The sequence below is a fragment of the Prosopis cineraria genome, unplaced genomic scaffold (genome assembly GCF_029017545.1).
Source record: "Prosopis cineraria cultivar Desert tree isolate PC_DT_omini unplaced genomic scaffold, ASM2901754v1 PC4, whole genome shotgun sequence".
NCBI classification, from domain to species: Eukaryota; Viridiplantae; Streptophyta; class Magnoliopsida; order Fabales; family Fabaceae; genus Prosopis; species Prosopis cineraria.
This window is the reverse complement of record NW_026555335.1, coordinates 16,739,324-16,758,843: the sequence shown is the minus strand read 5'-3', so window position 1 is coordinate 16,758,843 and position 19,520 is coordinate 16,739,324. Positions and strand designations below refer to the sequence as shown.

Genomic DNA, 19,520 nt, shown 5'->3' with positions numbered 1-19,520 from the left:
TTTAAGTAAAATACCCTTATCTAATTTTTTTAAATTATGAAATTTTTTATTTAATATATGCATTTCATATAAGTAATAAAATTTGATTGCATTTAAGTAATTAAATTTGATTGCATATAAGTAATTAAATTATGAAATTTTTTATTTAATATATGCATTTCATATAAGTATTCAGAAGGCAAGTCCATTAGCATGCATTTCATATAAGTAATAAAATTTGATTGTAATAAATTAGTTTAGAGTGCTCAAATATAATTTCTTTCAACAAAAAACCCGAACCTGCAGTACCTTCTCACCCAGAGCAATTGATATGTATGCATATGTATGCCATTAAAGATTATGAAAATACAAAACTCTACTTGGAATCAAATTTCAAATGTACACTTTAGGTAGTAGAAATTATAAGGAAACAAAATTTTCATTTAGCAGTAAGTAAACCTCCTATGCATGTTCGGGTCTATTTTGATCCAATCCTCAGAAATGGGCTAAACAAAAATTCATCAGATGCCCTTGTTTACAACCGTCATACCATAATGCATCTTGCCAATTGTCCAACTATAAAGAAACAAATAGTGAGTATGCAGTATCCCTTTCCTTGAATGCTCAGACATTATGAAAAACTATGATTTGTTTCGAGACAAGGTTTGCTTCAGGATATGTAACAAAGTTCTTTATTTAATAGAAGAAGAAGCTTTCATAACCTGGATAAATCAAAAAGAAAAACAAGATTTTTCAAATAGCAGAAGAACGTTTATAGTAGGCGAATTGAAGAACACTCACCTTCAAATCCTTTCTATCACACCATCAGCTTCGCTCTGTCTCTCCGTTAGCTTTACTCTATCTCGTCATCGCTTATTGTCTGCTTCGCTTTGTCTTTCTCCTCAACCAATCATGCTAGCTGCAGTCTTTGTTCTCCGTCGATCTATCCCAAAACATCAGATGATCTTAGGGTTTTGGGTCTACTTTACTGATTGATGGAGGGGCAAATTTGTCAAATAATTTTATAACTGAGGTTATTTTTGTCTAAAAATATTCACTTCCATGGAACCCATCTCATTTCCATGGGCCTTATTATGGAACCCAATTCAACCTGTTTTGATAAATTTCATTTCAATATGAAAATCCATTTCATGCATACCAAACTTAAAAAAAATATGAATTGCAATCCCATTTCCATTTCTATGTCTTCATTTCTAGCATACCAAACAGGGCATAAGGATGGAACAAACAAGGAAAAGAGTTATTATATGATTATTAGTTCTAAGCACAGGAAAAGAGTTGTGTAATGAATGTATATAAGTTGCCAACAACTAGAAGATGAATGCAACAAATAATTAAAGTGACCAGATCTTGAAACTTGAACAACTAATACCAAAATGTAATTCGCCTTGATTACCAAATAATTATCATGACACATGACCTAAAATAGTAATTAGGACTCATTAAACCCCTAAAATTACCATAATCAAGAAGGGTTAAAATATAAAAATTAAAACTTTAAAAACATTCAGGATCCTAAAAACCCTTAAAAGATATGTTTAAACTCAAAATTTTAAGTATATAAGCATAATGAAAGCTGGACAAAATATAAAATCACAACACTTTAGAAAACAAGAGCAAAAAGGTCATTTTTTCCCATACAGGTACATATGCCTTAACATCTGCCACATAGAGCCAAATTCTGGCTTTGTACTATGTGCCGCAATGCACATGACAAAATCTACTGTCATGACAGCTTGTTAAAAGTGAATTTTCAACGTGTTCCATTTTCACAAACGATATCCAATTAGAGTGATTCAAATGTACACATGTAACTTATTTTGCAATCTAGCTAATAACATAAGTTTTACTTTAATCTAATATTTTATTTAAAAATTGAATAACCAAGTACAAAATGACCACCTTTTGTCATTTCTTGGCAACCAAGCACCCTAATTGCCAAACTTGTATCATTAGCAACTTTTAGGGCCTCAATCACTTATAATGGACCAACATACACCTCATTAAATAGTTATATCAACAATCATAGACCTCTAATCAAATTTGGCAACTCAAACACCTTGCTTTCTCATAAAATAGGGCCACATTGCATATTTACACAAAGTCAACACCTTTGGCTAAATTTCATAATACATATCAAAATATTCATTCAAACATGCACTTTTATTAATATCTCATCCCTTAATTCACATTTATCACAAACACATACATCAAGGCTAAGATAAATCACATATCACCTTATTCAAGCATAACAAAAAATTTGTATGCATTCCTAAACTTAAATCTTTTTTATATATATATATATATATATATTCATTACACCAACTATACTAATTAAAAGCCATGCAACAATAGGCCTACCACTCAATTCACAATTATCTGAACCTGTAAAATAGTAACTATAAGGTGAGACAGAGTCCTAGTAATCAAAATAACTCACAACTATCTATTAATAAGTAAAACTATAAACAAGTATGTAAAGCAAAATTATAAACACAGGTTATATTATAATATAATCAATATCACATGTATGATCTACTATATATATAAACCTCCACATCTACTTCTGACTAAATTTATAGGCTAAAACACTGGATCAACCCTAAATAAACTAATCTAAACTCACCTTTCAGGGGAGAACTACCTTTCAAAGGTATCCTATCTCACTTTTAAACTACAAGTTTCCCCTATTACACACTTAATTGAGGTGCCGTTTACTCCAACACTATACCCTTTTGAGTAATAAGGAGCACATAATCATGTCATGACTACCTAGATGTCCTATGGTAACAGTTTATCACATGTTGCTACATCAAATGTCCTATGGTACTAGCCCAACCATATGGTTTTCAAATCTCTACTCCCTTAGGATAAACTCCCACCCTCACTAACACGATCATGTTTTCATATACACACAATGCAATTACCTTATTTTACCATATTCACATTTTGCACAATCCCGCATTGCGTGGTATAATGAGATAGTTCTCACTTTAGCTCTCCCGTCTGACTAAATCCACTTCAAATTCTATCCTACCTTGATTATATAGTTGTCCAATGATCCAAAATATCAATTCTCAATCCAAAATCATGATTTAATTAATTAATTCATGAATTTAATAATTTACTCTTTAATTAGTAATTAGCTTTTGGATTAAAAACTTAGGATGTTACAGGCATTACCCTTTCATCATCCACCGTTTCTCAGGGGAGGTGGATGATAATCAAAGACACAAAAGGTTACATCCATAAAATGGGACATCTTAACAAGATAATCAACATATAAATTAGAATCTTTGTGAAATTGTTGACTAACTAAGCTCCAATCACTTTTTTGTTTATCACTTCTTTTTCATTCTTCATTTGCTTCATTATTATAAATGTATTTATTAAGACTTTTTTTTTTGTTGGTTGAAGAAAAGGTTGTATATTGCTTCTAGGAATATTAATGATACATACAAAGATATCTATATATACTCTTTCTTTGAACAATTTAAAAGAATAATGTGATTTGCTGAATAATCAAACATTTCTTTTTTGTTCACTGGATCTTCTTTATTCATCATTTTGGCAGAGATTCTAACTTATATGCTGATTATATTGCTAAAATGTCCCATTCTATGGATGTAACTTTTTGTATCTTTGGTTATTCCCCACCTCTCGATGTGATAAAAGGGTTATATCTAAAAATTTAATCATCTTGTAATTGTTTTTAGTTTATAAATACATTTTTCAGCCAAAAAAAATTTTCCTTGTTTTTTTTTGTTAAGAATATATAACTTGTTTCCCAAGATTTCTTTATTATAAAAATTAAATATCTTACATCTGATCAATTTATATGAAATTTTCAGGCCAAAGAAAAATTATATGAAATTTGAATCACTATACCAACAAATCCATAATACCATCCTGAAACATTATTGTATAGACTAGGTGCACCACATCATTTATGGTTTATCCAATAAAAGTATAATATGTTAGCATCAATTTAATCAAATAAAATTTCATGTGTTATCATTTTTAATGACTTTATTTTTGAAATTTCTTTTCTTGTATTTTCTCTTTCCGTTATCATCAATAACTAAATAAATCTATATTTATAACCATCTAACATGGAATGTATTTATTAGATAGGTAATGAATAATGTGGTTTACCGAATTCATGCAAGTTTTTTATCTGTTATCATATACATAAATGTGTGTGTGTGTGTGTGTGTCTTTGTTTCCTTACTGAACAGTGAAGGCATTATTTTGGATAACCAATATTAATTTACACAACCAAAAATAACAACAGAAGTTTAAATTCTTCAGCATTAACACATCCAAAGTATCAATCCATTTATATGAGCACTGAGAAAAAGGAGGAAAATCTCACTGAGAAACTCTCCATAGCACATTTAAAAAAAAAAAAATACTCCTTCTTATCCATTTGGCACTACAGATAAAAACTGTAATTTCAGAACACGATAATTTTCACGATTTCCCACCATATAGGGCCACAATCAAAACCTTATTATGTACAGACTCAGACGATCGATGTATTCTTAGAACACGAAAGAGAGAGGGGGGGAAGAGGACAAGGGTTTGGCCATGCACAGAGAAAACAGAGAGAATTTGAAAGAGTGAAGTATGATCGATGAAGAGGACTTTAGGGTGTAGAGGAGTCGTTGATGAATCTGAATCTGGTGGGCTTTGGCTGGAAATTCTTCCTCCGGTGAAGATCATGACTTGAGGGCCTTATGATTGGCATGAGAATGGCCTTCCTCTTAGTAGGAACTAGCTGCTGCTGCTGGTGATGGTGATGATGATGAAATGGCTCGCTGAGACTTCTTGTGGAGACTGCAGCGAAAGGAGCCAGGATGGTTGGTGGAAGAACACAAGCAGGTTTGTAATGCTGGGTTTGTGACGCCATGATAATCATAATTGGCACCATTAATAATAACGGAGGATGATGAAGACGATGAAGAGGCCATAGAACTCTGATCTGATCTGATCTCTGTTTAATTAACACACACACACACACATAATGGAGGATTTTCATGCTGATATATGAATTGCATACTATTATTTTACTTTGTGAAAGTACCACTATGACCTTGTCATTGTGTGGGAATATTCCTAGTAGGCTAGTAGGTTCGGATTCAATTTAGATGCGGATGATTCGGGTTTGAGTGCATTTACGTATTTATTTGGAGATCCAAGTCATTCTACAAGGGCAATTTGCTATTGGTATTACACACACTCACATTTGGATTGAAGGGTATTTTTGCCCCAATTATTCGCTCAAAAGTATCTAGTATCCTAAATTTTTATGCATTACAATTTTTCTTTTTAACATTTAAAAATAGCACATTGACCATTCTATCATTAAAAAAATTAATTTTAACTGTTAGCTAACTTAAAAATTACAAAAAAATACTTTAAAAAAATACAAAAAAGAACACATAAAATTACATATAAATACCCTATAAAAAAATTAATGTCAATCAAATCTTCTAAATTATATATAAATAATAAAATATAGATATTATTTCTTATCCACGTAAAAGGACAAAATACAATGTTGACCAATCATTATCTTAGAGTGTGTTTGGTTGAGGGTATTGAAAGGGAGGAGTTCAACATATCCCCTCACCTCCCCTCCTCTCTCCTCATATTAGCCCCTCCAAACTGGAGGTTTTTTGGTTTTTTTTAAGGAGAGCTAAATTTATTGACCAATTTACCCTCACATGTTTTGTTATATTCCATACTTATCCATTGATTGAAAATTTAAAAATTAAAAAAAATGATTATCGACCTTCACTTCACTTTCCAAAACTCTCCCACCTCAGTGCTTATTGTCACTCTTGCTGCCGTGCATCGTCCCATCTTCATCTCATCGGATTGCTGTTGCTACTCCTTAGGGATGGATCTGATCGAGGGATGTGGGGAGGCAATATTAAAATACTCCCCTCCCCTCCCCTCCCTAAACCAAACACAATAGGGACTTAATCGATACTAAATTTTTTAGTAGAGTACTTATTTGCAATTTTATAAGTCTTTTCTATGATTTTTTATGTCTTTTTTTTGTAATTTTTTGTTAACTAATTATTAAAATTAACTTTTTATAACAGCGGGATATCTGATGCATCATTTTTTAAATGTTAAAAGGAAAAATTATATCACATAAAAGTTTAGAATATCGACACTCCTAAGTGAATAATTGAGAAACAAAAATGCCCTTTAACTTATATTCTTTTAGACGCTAACTTTTAACCTTTTCTTTCCACGTCCCAAAGAACAAAGGGAAAATATTCTTTCTACCGCAAGTTTTCCATAGCAATTCAAAGTCAATCCACATCAAAATGTGACCAATTAAGAAACTTATTTACAAATAAGGAAGTCCTTATCTACAAATAAGTTTCTTAGATAATCCTTGAATATGATTCTCCCATTTTATAATGAAGTGGCCTATAAAAAAGAGTTTCAACAACTGTTGAAAAACTTATTCAACTAGTTAAGAAACTTATTTCTTTTTATCGAGCCTTAAATTTTGCCGTGTCTGTTAGCTCGAGAATATTTTGATTTATGCTATGTCCTAGTGTTTCAATGTGTTTCTTTTTTCCTTTTGGTCCCATTTACTTACTAGAAAAGAATGGAATAGAATAGATTAAAAAAATAAAGGTAAAAATAAGATGATCAAAAAGAATAAGTAAGCACATTTATAAAGGGAATGAGTAATTTAGTTTATGGGGTTAGGAATCATAATACATGAGACTTTTGGAGGGTGTGATAATTCTTAAATTTATAATATATATTAATAAATTTTATTATATTTATCATGAGGGGAAAGTGATTTAGTTCATTTTGATCTTATTTTTTCAATTTATTTTATTTCATTCATTTCTAGCAACCAAACAAGACATTTGTCTGTCTCTTTTGTCTTCGTTGGACTTGGCTATTTTGTACATCTAATTGTTTTTTGTAGCCGGACTTTTGTACTTGAGCTCCATAATCTGTTCTGAGGACCTTTTAATCTTGGAATCGTTTTACTTAATGTTAATATATTGACTTATATATTATTCGAAAAAAAAAACAATGGTTGAAAAACAGGTATAGAAAAGTTCAAAACCAGCCATTTTATAATGTGTTTGTTGAATTATTACCTAGGAGCTTGCTACCTGTTTGGAATAATTTAGATATGTATAATTTCTCTCTCAGGCTAGAAAGCCTTGGCCAGTTTTGACTGACTAGTATGTATGCTATTTGTCTGAAATTCACAAAAAAAAAAAAACCGTGTAAAAAACCTTTTCTAATCATTCTAAAAAGTTTTTTTTTTTTTTATGTGGTTGTATGTGACTGGAGAGACATGAATACTCAAAAACCATGGATAGAGTTGGAAAAAGCTAAGGTTATAAACAAGAGCTCTCCGAAGATATTTAATTGACTTCTACATTATATGAAACGGTCCAGCATGCCTAGAGATTAACTCAGCCTAGAAATACTGCACATTTCAACGTGAAATTTTTCATCAATTTACTTATAGTATAAGAATCAAATTTCTCTCCAACGGCTTGTCCCATTTAACTCAAGTTCAACCACATAATATAGATTTCCTTAGTATTTTTTTTTTTTACCGACAGATTTCCTTAGTATAAGACAGATTTTGAAAGTTGTTTTTTTGTTCTTAATATATGAAAGAACTCTTAAAGAAAGGAGGGAAACTTGAAAAGGTGACGTACCAAAAACTTACACTATATATACTCGGAAAGTAGATGATCATAATATTGACAAATGAATATCCTAATAATGATTAATAAACATAAAATATTCTTTGAATCTTAACTGAATAAATCTCAGTAGATATACCAACAATATGTACAAATTTCAACTGAATAAATCTCAATAAATAATGCATCTTACCAATGTATAAGGCAAAGTTAGAACGTTAATAGCAGTGGATGACGCAATTCTTGTTTATGCCTCAGAAAGACGCCGCAATTCTGTGAATTGATACAACAGTGCAGTAAATAGCAGTGGGAAAATGACAACTGGGGATTTCAAAAGAACATTAATAATTATTGTAATAAACTATTTATTCAGTCACAAAACATAATCTTTACTTATAATAAATTATTTTTTTATTAATTAGCTTAAGATTTACAACAGAATTTTATAATTTCCCGAATAATGCAACAAAGATTTTCAAGTATCTTTTGTTGATTTCCCTAGCGAAAGCAAAAACTCACGAGTGATTGACTTCAATTGACGTTACAAATAATCCCAAGTGTATTTCATAAATTTTTCGAGTAATACACACACACACACACACTAATAGCCAAACAATCACAAGTGATTGGCCTACTATTCACAATTAGAGTGGGAATAAAGGTTGGGCATGGTAAGTTGCCCGTTTAAATATGTTTTTGTTGAACCATATGTTTTAATAATAACAAAATAAAAAAAAAGAGTTTGTTACTTGTGCAAATCACATAAATCAGCTTAGTAACAAAACCTCTAAGAGCATGAAAATCAAGAGAAAATTTAGTATCATAGGTTTACTTATTTATTCTTCTCTTAAATTCAATTGTAAAAACTAGTGAAGGCTATCACATATTTTTTTAAAAAAAAAGGCAAAAATGCATCACATTAGAACCAACTTTAGACTTATAAGTCCTTTGATCTTAAGTGTTAAACTTTTAATGCACCTATGATTATTTGTCCATTTCATGCTTGATATGGTAGGTGCCATGCATGAATTGGCTACCCTTGATGCATAATAGGACTTAATAGATCCAATTTAAGCTTGGGCTACAATGAATCTCACTTGAATTAGACCGTAGAAGTTAAACACTGCATCATAAGTCATTTCATGCCTAAGCCAAAGAGTGGTACACACATATTTTGGCACGCAATGTGAGGAAGTGTCTTGGAGATGTTTTTATGTTCTAATTCACACTTGAGTAAACTTTGTGACCACTCTTGAGTTGTCCATAATATCATCTTGAAGTTTACCTTAGTGACATTTCATGCCTAAATCTGAATGATTCATGCTTGAAATGGAGTTTTCCTTAGAAGTGTTCAAGTCTAATTTAGAAAGCCTTAGAACTAGATAAGCCAAATCAAGCTAGTTTCAAAGAGTGATCAAGCATATTTCTTCATACAAAAAAGCTAGGTGCTTCTGTATTCCATTTCGCACTTGAACACTAAGTGGATCCACGTGTGTTTGACAAACAGAAAAGTTAGGTGCTTCTGTCTTCCAAAACATGCTTAAAGTCATTATAGCCTCATGCTTGAGTTGACTAAGAGTGAACCAAAGCCTTAAACTTCATGCCATTCCATGCATGATATGCTCCAATTTATGCTTGAATTGGCCCCTAACAAAGCATTAAATGCATTGTAGGACAAGTGGCTTTTTTGATATTCTTCACTTCTACATGCAACAACTATAGTCCTTTCCTTAAGTGTTTCTAACTATCTAAACCACTTCAAATTATATATAAGACCTCATTTACGTGAGTAGGTAACATATTCATTGATCATTAAGTGTCTTGCATTTAATTCTTACTAACATTCAGTCAACTTTGTGAAAAAAACTCTCAAAAGTTTATAAGTTTTTATTGTTATCATATATACCCTTTTTCAAAGAGTTATTTTGTGAAAGACTTTTTCTTTATTTAATTTGAAATTTTGCAAATTTTAGAAAGATATTTTCTAAATGTTATTGTAACAACTTACTACTGTAGTAAGTGTTGTTATGAAATCAAGATTAATACAGTCTTGTAATTGTACTGTGGTGGTAAGCACCTACTGAAACTTGTATTTATAGAATTATAGTTAAAAATCACAAGTATAATCTTGAAAACTGGATGTAAGCGAAGTGATTGGGTTAAATTAGGATAGATATTGTGTGTCTTGCTTATCTTATCTCAATTCTCCTTGGTTTCAAGTGTTTCTTACATTAAGCTTGCATCTTGTGTTCATCATCTTCTAAGTTGGGAAATTATCTGTGCAAAAAATTTTGAATACTCAATTCACCCCTTGTCTTGAGTACCAGTTTTATCCAACAATTTTTATAAAAATTTAGGCTTAAAAAATTATAATTTTTAAGAAAATTGAGCTTTGACATATGGCCCTAAAAAACAAACTTGGGCTCAAGCAACACTTTTTTTATTGGGAAAATGACAAGTAAAGGCTTCCTAAGAACATTAATCCTAATTAAGGATCGTAAAATTTTGAAATCTCAATTAAGGACCATTGGGATAAAAAAAATTTAGTTTGTCTTAAATGTCTCTTGAGATTCACTAATGTGATGTGAGATTCACCAACGCTACTTAGGGATTCACTAACCCAACTTAAAAAAATTGCTAACGTTTATTGTAAAAATATAAAACCCCACTTGAACATTGATTATTTAAGAAAAAGTGACATCCAAATTGGGATCCACTAATGTATCTTAAGAATTCACTGACCGAAATTAGAAAAATTACTAACATATATTGTGAAAAAAATGAAACCTCAATTGAGAATCAATTATTTAACAAAAAGTGATTTGTTGTGAAAACAACATAATGGGAATTTCAACATAATTGGGTTTTTTTTTTTATCAAGGGCATTTAAGACAAACTATATTTTTTTATCCCAATAGTCCTTAATTGAGATTTTAAAATTTTATGGACCTTAATTGAGATTAATATCTTTAGGGGTCCTTATTGTCATTTTTCCTTTTTTATTTTACTCCTAAAAAAATATTTTTAATTTTTAAATTGAATTTAAATTTTAGAATATATGTTCATACTTTAAAATTAAAATTTCTATTATTTATTTTTAATTTTGAACATTATAATTTGTACCTTAAAAAATATGAAATATTATAACTAAAAATTTTAATTTTTGAAAAATGAAAAAACTAATAAAGAATAAAAAGCAAGCTTATGAGCCTAGTCCTAGGCTCTTTGAACGAGAGTTAGGTTTCAGAAAATGATAGCTCATTTCCGGATTATATTTATAATTATTTTTTATAAATTTTCAACTAATATTAAAAATTTTAAATAGTGGCAGAAGTGCAGAGCTAGAAAGAGCCCAAGTGCAGGATGATTTGATAAAAAATTAATATTTTTTAAAAGATAATAATTTAATAATTAAAAATAATAATTACACTAGAGGACTATAATTATAATAACGTAAATAGAGTCATTGTCATTTTCCTTTTTAAAAATTATTTGGACAAGGTTAATATAATCTTTAAACTATTTTATATCTATTTATTAAATTTTTTTTTGTTCGTAGCCAACACGAAAACATGACTTAGTTTTTCTTATCAATTCTAATGTATTTTCTTGAGAGTTGTGGCATTTCTTTATCACTGGAAGAAGGGCAAAAATGTCATTGCACTGCATTTCGAATCCCGCGAGGGAAAGACGTGACGAGGTACTGCTTTCGTTCTCATTTCCCAAAACGTCAATGGACTCATACATAAAAACGACGGCACAATGATGCCCCGTGTTGAAAATTTTGTTCCACTTTAATCTTTTTGCCCACGTGTCACATGATATGGTGGTTAACATTATTTAAACTATAATACCATTTGATTTATGTGTCTCTTGAATTAGCCAACCGTGCAACGCACAGGTTGTGGCTAATTAAGAATATAAAACAACATTAATAACAATTATAAACTTTAAATTATTACAATTTTTAATAACAAACTATGATTTTTATTTACAATTAAAAAAATATAAATCAATAGTTAAAAAATCAACAAAAATATATTTAATTTATTTATAATGTTAGTTAAAATTTTCTTATCAATTTAAAAATATGTGCATGCCACTACTCACAAGAAAATGCATTAGAGTTGATAAGAAAATATAGTCATGTTTTCACGTTGGCCAAAAAAAAAAAAAAAACAAACAAACAAACAGCAAAAATTTCACATTCAGCAGTCTAAATTTAATAAAAACCAGTTTCACAATAATAAGAAAATGTAATTTTTATATATAAATATTAGTTTTTAAATCATATTAGAAAGCTCTTGTCACCAGAATTTTGAAACGTTCAAAGAAGCATCCCGAGATGATGGAACCATGATCCAAAATTCACGTCAAAACGTGCCAAAGCAAGGCTTTTTTCCCTTAAGTGCTCATTTATACATACAATAAATTAGTTAATACACCATAATAAATACACTACTACAGGTACCACTTCCTATATATTACTCATACTATTAAGAGAGATTTAAACATCTCTTCAATAAAAACAATAAATACCAATAAACATATGCGACTCAAAAATCTTGCACAGCACCAAACACAAATGAACACCATAATCTTCTCACTACAGTAACGCATGATGCCTTCAAGGGGCTTTATCTTCTGTCATAAGCTTTGCGTACACACGATGCCTCCTCTCTCTCGCATAGATGACCCAGAAGATCAGAGACAGCATCACTGCGACAGATACTGAGAGTAATCCAAGGTAGATCCACTGGGAGTGCCTTCTGAGACCCGGGCAATACTGGCCGCTGATGTCTGAGAATGTTTTCCTGACAAAGGTGCAGTCTTGGAGATCTACCAGGAATGGTCCGTAATGATACAGACCGTAGCTCACGTTCACTGCAGCTGCCATTTGACCGTATATGGTCGGAGTCATCCGGCCCGGTGTGATGCAGATGCCAGCAGATGAAACCTGACAGGTATAATTCTTCCATACCTGCTTGATGCAGAATTTGAATGTGAGGTAACTCGTGTTCATGTTGGAGAAAAATTAGGGGAAAAAACAAAAGGCCTAGCTTCTTTCCCAATGCATGAATGCAAAAATGCAGAGAATCCAACTTGAAATGCCTGGCCTAAATCTCTTAGACATCTGGCCTAACACGTTACAACTTCCAGATGATGAAACCTGAAACATAAAATTCTACCACATCTGATTGATGCAGATTTTTTGGGTGATTAAGGAATATAAAACTAAAAGGGCGCAACGCCCAAAATATAATTTAGGAAGAGGCGTACTGTTCTTGACTTGTAAATAGTACAGCTCCCAATAAATTTCATATTTATAGTCATCCATATGGAAAAGCTTTACTGAAGTATATGATTATGCACTTGAGAGTTATGAAAGAAGTGTATATTATGTGAATTTTGTCCTCCTACTATTCCCTACATATTAATCTACATTTGAAAATCTTAAAAATGGTCTTTACCTCAGTGGCATTGTCCAAGACCACTTCCCCAGCAGCACACTGCCTATCTGTGAGATCAGGATTGAATGGATTGCAGAGCGCTGGCATATGGGGGCCTGATTGATTGTAGTACAGAGGTCCCGCATTGGGTGGGAAGTTTCGGTTTGTGACATTAGCAATGACGTTGCCAATTATCTTCCCAATTTGGAAAGTCCCATCCTTGGTTTGAGTCAAGGTTTCTTGTGCAGTTGCATTATCCACACAAGGAAGAATATCATCCAAGGCTGTATGAGCGGTTGGGTTCTGCACCCACTGATCCATGGCAACACAAGTATCTGCAACCGCACTGAGCAAATACGCCAATACAGTAAGTTATCATATATATCTTATGCAGCATATGTGATGTACCAATACAGTTCATCAAATGATATTGAAAAGCACTCAAAATGAATCTCTTCTGTAGTACTTCACAGGTTAGAAGATCTAAGCAGATACTAGTGAAGCATTAAACCATAACTATCAATCAATTGGCCAAAAAATAACAATTATTGATGTTTTTGTTTTATCCATTCATATAGCAGACAAGTTTTTTATAATAGAACATCTTGAATTAAATACAAGTCTATTTGTGTAAAAAGTTTTGGTCATCCCATATCCAATGTGGTGACACATTATTAGAACAATTTCCATATTTTAAAAAGTATTGCTGAGAACTAAAACTATGTGCCAGATATTTCCAACTACAGATAAATCTCACTGAGTACAAATATCAAATTTCATCGAATATAGAAACACTAACAGCATAACTAGACTAAACACAAGCCAAATGCTCAAGGCAGATACAATTCCCTGTAGCAGATCAGAGATAACTATCTTGATTGTTTGTTTGAATAGTTTCCTTTCAGAAAATAGTGTATAAATCTAGGTTTGTTCCCTCTTAATGGAGGTATTCACTAAAATTGAAAGTTAAAAAGACCGATCAGTATAGGGACAAGAATGGAATCTGCTCTCAGCAATGCACAGAAGAACATTTATTCCAGGTCTGGGAACTAAAACTCCCAGATCCTACTGAGAACTGGTCATTTTAAGTAATAAGCCTGTACCTCCAAACCATAACTTCTGAATAATCTGTGTACAAGTTAAAGAAGTTTAAATGATAATGATTATTGAACAACAGTTCAAACACCATATCCGATTATAGACTCCCAAATGTCTTTTTCTTTAATCCAGAAGTTTTGAGAATGTTCAACATAAAGGTCATTGATTTCCAACTATAATCTCCATAATCATAACTGCAACACAATGTCTTGTGGCATTAAATTTCCCTCAGATAATCTGCCATATCGCAAAGCTCAATGCTGACCCCTATATCAAGAGTATCAAATAATTCTTTTGTACGGTCCACAAAATTCCACGAATCATGCAACAGCACCACATTTCAAACTACAAAAACAATGAACTAAGACCCCAGAATGTCTATCCAAGATGAAAAACATAGTAGCTCATAAAAACTTTGACAAAGGAGTACCTTCACAATGACAATATGATAAGAAAAATGAGAACTTACTTATGAAGAAAGAGAAACACACCACACACAATAAATGTTCCGGCAACAAGAATCCATCCAACAATCACCAAACTGCAGCCATAAAAGACACATCATTCACCAACTGGACAACTATAATCAGTCACAGAGCTATGTACAGTAAAGGGATAGGACAAGCCAGAAGGGGAGGAACATGACTTACAAGTATACTAGACACTGCAACCCAAAGATGGAAAATACTGCAAAAAGGTTTCAAGTAGAAAATGGGATGAGATTTTATGAAAAATTTTATGACAGAACATTAAAAATAAGAAAACAGAAGAAACTTACTGAACCCAAGAAATGCAAGAAAGAGCATAACAGCTGCAATAATAATAAGAGCTAATCTCCTACAGAGAACAAAACAGATGAATGTTAGCCAAAGCTATTCTGAGTAACAGTTAGAAGCAATATCAAAATTGTGCTTACATTGCATCTAAACCGTCTTGTATTTTTTCAGAGTTTTCTTGGGTCTTATTGGAAAGAGTGGCAGCAGCAGATTTGATTTTTGTTTGAACATCATCAATGTTCTTCTGAACATCCGATGGCATAAAGACAGCATCAACTCCAATCTTCTTAGCAGCATCAAGATAATCTGACACATTCCTGAGGTTTTGAGCAGTGAAGTCAGCCTGATCGACAACATAATCCAGTGTGTCTGAGGTACTGCCATGAAATTTCCCCTGACCAGTGTACAGGACAACACATCCAGCACTAGCATATTTAAACAGATATATTCAGTAAGTCACAAAATGTCATTTCAAGAAAGCATGGCACAATACAAGATTTGATTTGAGCAGAAAAAGAGAGAAAAGGAAGATGAGAGAAAAGAGAGATACATTGCTGCCAGGGTGAAGAGAATAAGGAAGATCAAGGACAAAGCATAAGCTGTTCGAGAATAGCCAAAAGGTTCTCTTGGACAACAGCAACGACACAGACAGATAAGGAATAAACTGAGCCCAAAAAGCACGAACCAAACTGCAGCAACGACAAAGAAGGGAACCGCAGTAAAAACAACTGACTGCACCAAAATAGGAACAAATAGAAGTCAGTGAAGCACCAAATAAGAAAAAGATAAACAAATCAATGAGAAAAATTAGAACCAGACGACCAGAAGGTGCTCTGGAACTCTAGCACCCGAAATTATCATTAAAGAGTTAGCAAAATATGATTTAACGGTTTGAAAATATGGCCAAACAGAATCATTAAGATTAATCCCAGGCCGGGGTGTAACTTATCAATTTTCCAGGAAAAATCTACCTCCAGTTTTCTGACATAAACTAGATTGAGATAACGAATATCAAGCCTTCACTGACGGTAGAAACAGATAGCGTGTTGAGGGGAAAATCCAGAAGCAGGATAAGATAGTGACGAAGAAATGAACGACAACTCACAGCAATATAATGCTGGTTGCTGATATTCCAACCACCAGCGTAGCGGTTAAAGTGGTCCAGAGGATCTTTCCGGCGAGTTCTGTCCTGAGCCAACACGAGAGAACTATTGGCCGTTGTTTCGTTGGCCAGTAATCTCCTCGTCTTCCACGGCAGCACATCAAAATACTGACTTCTAACATCAATTTCCACACCATCTTCTAGAAAAATCCAAAAAACCCCAATACCCATGAAAAAAAAATCCAACCTAGAATAAAAAAAACCATAGGAATGAATGAAAGCAAGATAAAATTACCTGGAAAAAGCCCAGAGCGGCGGGAAGGGGCGGTTCCAGAGGTGAAAACAACAAAGAGGAAGAGGGAGAGAATGAGAAGAAATAAAGAAGGGTTTGGTCTAAAGCGCAACATAATGTTGGTGGCGCTTGCGTTTCTTCTCCTCCTTCTTCTTCTCCTCCTCCTCCTGTTGTTGGCCCAGAGCCTCAGATTTTTGAGAGAGAGACAGACGAAAAGGACGAGAGAGAGAGGAAGCGAGGGTGAAAATGAAAAGATAGCTATTTTAATAACAGACGCTGCGATCTTCGGCATACGTTCTACAAAAAAGAGTGCGGGTAGGGCCTTCTATTATACCTGGCCTTTGTATCCTTTCTTGTGTGACCAAAATACCCCTACCTTTTCTGTATTACCAAAATACCCCTATCCTTTGCTCTTGCAGTGGGCTCTAGGCCCTTTGCAAATACCGCCGGCACCGTCTATCGGAATGACGATTTTGCCTTCCTTAAAAGCCATGTTAAGCGACTTTTTCCATAAAGATTTTTTTTTTCCCATTTCTTTAAATAGGGAAATGCACGATGGGCAATTAAAAATTTAAAGATATGGTCGACAAAAATAAATAAATAAAGTATAGTACGTGCAAATTGAATGTCTGACAACTGTAAGTGTAAAATCAACGAAAAAGGGAAGGGAAATTGTGAGATATAGAAGAATTAGACCGTTTGATTTTTTTAAAAAAAACTATTATCTGTTTTTAAAATTAAAAAATCAAAAAAAATTTGAATAAGTGTTTTGAATTTAAATATTTTTTAAAGTGTTCTATTTTTTTATTTTAAAAAAGATATTAAAGATTTTTCTTTTTATTTTTAAAATATATTACATTTGACTGTGATAAATTATCGTTAGTTATTGTCAATCATTATCATATGTCACACTATTAATCACTGATGATTATCACTGTTAGTCATTTTTTTAGTTTCAAAATTTTTTAAATTAACATAATCAAACATATTTTTATTTTATTTTGATTTGAAAATTAATTTTTAAAAATTAATTTACAAAATAATTTAAAAAACGATAAAAGATCAAATTGACCTCATAAACTAAATCTAGGAGCATCTAATATCTTAAACTCATTTTTTGTGCATTGCTCCCTTCAACTTAAAAAACAGTACAATCTGACTTTGCCATTAATAAAAATTAAATTTGACTGTTAGTTAATCAAAAAATAATAAAAAATGATTTCAAAAATTATAAAAAAGGACTAATAAAAAAATAAAAACAAGTCCTTAAACACATTTTCATTTCTTTTGTGATTTTTTTCCACTTTATAAGGACTTCAAAAAAATTCGCACTTTATATTATTCTACTTAGTATGAAGTTTACGCTTTGAATAACTGTGTGATATTGAAAGACAAGGATTGAACACAGAGAGATAAGTTGAGAATCATATGTTATTCAGAATATTTACTGTTAGATGATGGTTATGACAACCCCTTAATTTTTGTCATGGTGCAGAGCAGCTATTCTATGTGTCTCAACTCATATTAGAAAGGTTGTTAACTTGAAAAAAAAAAATACTAAAGAATAAAAAAAAGTCGTTACTTTTGTATGCCATTGTATCGAGAATTAGGGTGTGTGAATTTATATTTGATTAAACAAAAAAAGAAAAATGCTCCTAAACCTTTTTATATTATTACCCTTGAATCTTGATCTGGAAGGCATTTCAGGATTGTGTTTTTTTTTTTTTTACACATATGTATCTTTTTATTAAAGTTGGTGTAATTAAGCACTAAATGTAGGTACATTTTCCAGTGAAATTCAAAGTTTAATTCATGCTATTTTTTTAGAGCGTATCTTTCTTGTCACAGCTGTTGTAGACTCATAGTGCTCTATCTAACATGCTGCATCCTCTCTGTAAACAAGAGATTGATTAAAATTTAAAGCAACCTGAATACACGACATGATATAAGCACCTAATTCAATTTAGAATAAATAGTAAGAGCTCTTATTATTTACATAAGTAGGTGGGGTGTTTGAATATCAATCCTTATGCATGTTTTAACTTAGTCAGGAGAGTTATAAATTTTGTCATAACGCTCGTCATGAGAGATAATCTCTACGTCGGATGGGCTACTCCTAATACTTCAACAATAACAACAACAACAACAAAAGGGCAAGATGTGAGCAAACCAGATGACCCTCAAACATAATTACATCCATATTTTTTCAAAATAAAAATCAAAATACCCAGATAAAAAAAATCAACATACACATAACACTAATTAATTAGAAAATATCGTATGTGTAGCTATAATTACACCAACACCCAAAAAAAAAAAGCCATAAAAAAGAGTCTTTACATGTTGTAGAAGCATCAAAAATGAAAAATATAAACATTTATGATTAACAATGGCATCTCTGTTATAACTTGGGGGTAAACGAGATGGTTTCTCACAAACATTCTAATGATGCTTCCGTTGTGCTTCCCTTTAAAAACGAACAAATTCATGGACATCAAAGGCCCTACTTTAATGATCAATACATAAAAAAGCCTTTGTATAGCATTTGACAATTATGTGGTCAATTAATCATCCCTAAGGCTTTATTGGACCAAATTAAATTTGGCATTTGTGGGTGATTAAGAGATTATGAATGATAAAGGTTAGTTCAGTTAGTAAGAATTTAACTAATAATACACAAAACTAGTTATGAGATCAAATCTCGTTGCCTAAATGATGACCTTATTAATGAATAATTTATAAATACTTATATAAATATTTTTGAGCCTGAAGACATGATTGACCCTTACAAAATTTGATCACTTGCTAGGAGGGGCATCAAATTAACGGCTTAAAGGTCTTAGGCACCCAATGAAGCATCAGTTGTTTTTCTTTACAGTTTCATTTCAAGTGTGGGCTTTGTTAAGGAAAAAGCATGAGAGATGGCTTTAGGGTGGGAGAGCAATCTTCTTTCTCCTCTCTTCATGCCTTTCAATTTAATTGGTTAATTTTTTTTGGGTAAAAATTTGGTTAACAACTAAGGATAGGACTGTATTTTTGAAAGTGTTTTGGTTACAATTGTTAGAAACTCTCTCTTTTCCCTAAGTATTAAGC

General features: G+C 32.0%; 1 protein-coding gene and 1 pseudogene across 2 annotated transcripts; both read right to left on the bottom strand.

Annotated features, from left to right (window-relative positions):
• Positions 1 to 4,437: 4,437 nt before the first annotated feature.
• LOC129308192 (uncharacterized) lies at positions 4,438 to 5,064 on the bottom strand (annotated as a pseudogene).
• Positions 5,065 to 12,076: 7,012 nt separating this feature from the next.
• LOC129309698 (uncharacterized) lies at positions 12,077 to 16,734 on the bottom strand. 2 transcript variants are annotated; one of them, XM_054951376.1, is made up of 9 exons: positions 16,431 to 16,734; positions 16,139 to 16,335; positions 15,584 to 15,765; positions 15,174 to 15,458; positions 15,036 to 15,094; positions 14,908 to 14,944; positions 14,727 to 14,798; positions 13,181 to 13,505; positions 12,077 to 12,690 (listed from the first exon to the last, which is right to left on the bottom strand). In XM_054951376.1, the coding sequence occupies exons 1-9, from the start codon at positions 16,717 to 16,719 to the stop codon at positions 12,337 to 12,339; spliced, it is 1,800 nt and encodes a 599-aa protein (XP_054807351.1). In that variant the 5' UTR covers positions 16,720 to 16,734; the 3' UTR covers positions 12,077 to 12,336. The 2 variants fall into 2 exon arrangements, with proteins under 2 accessions (XP_054807351.1, XP_054807352.1); XM_054951377.1 differs by having other exon boundaries at positions 16,139 to 16,332.
• Between the last annotated feature and the right edge of the window lie 2,786 nt (positions 16,735 to 19,520).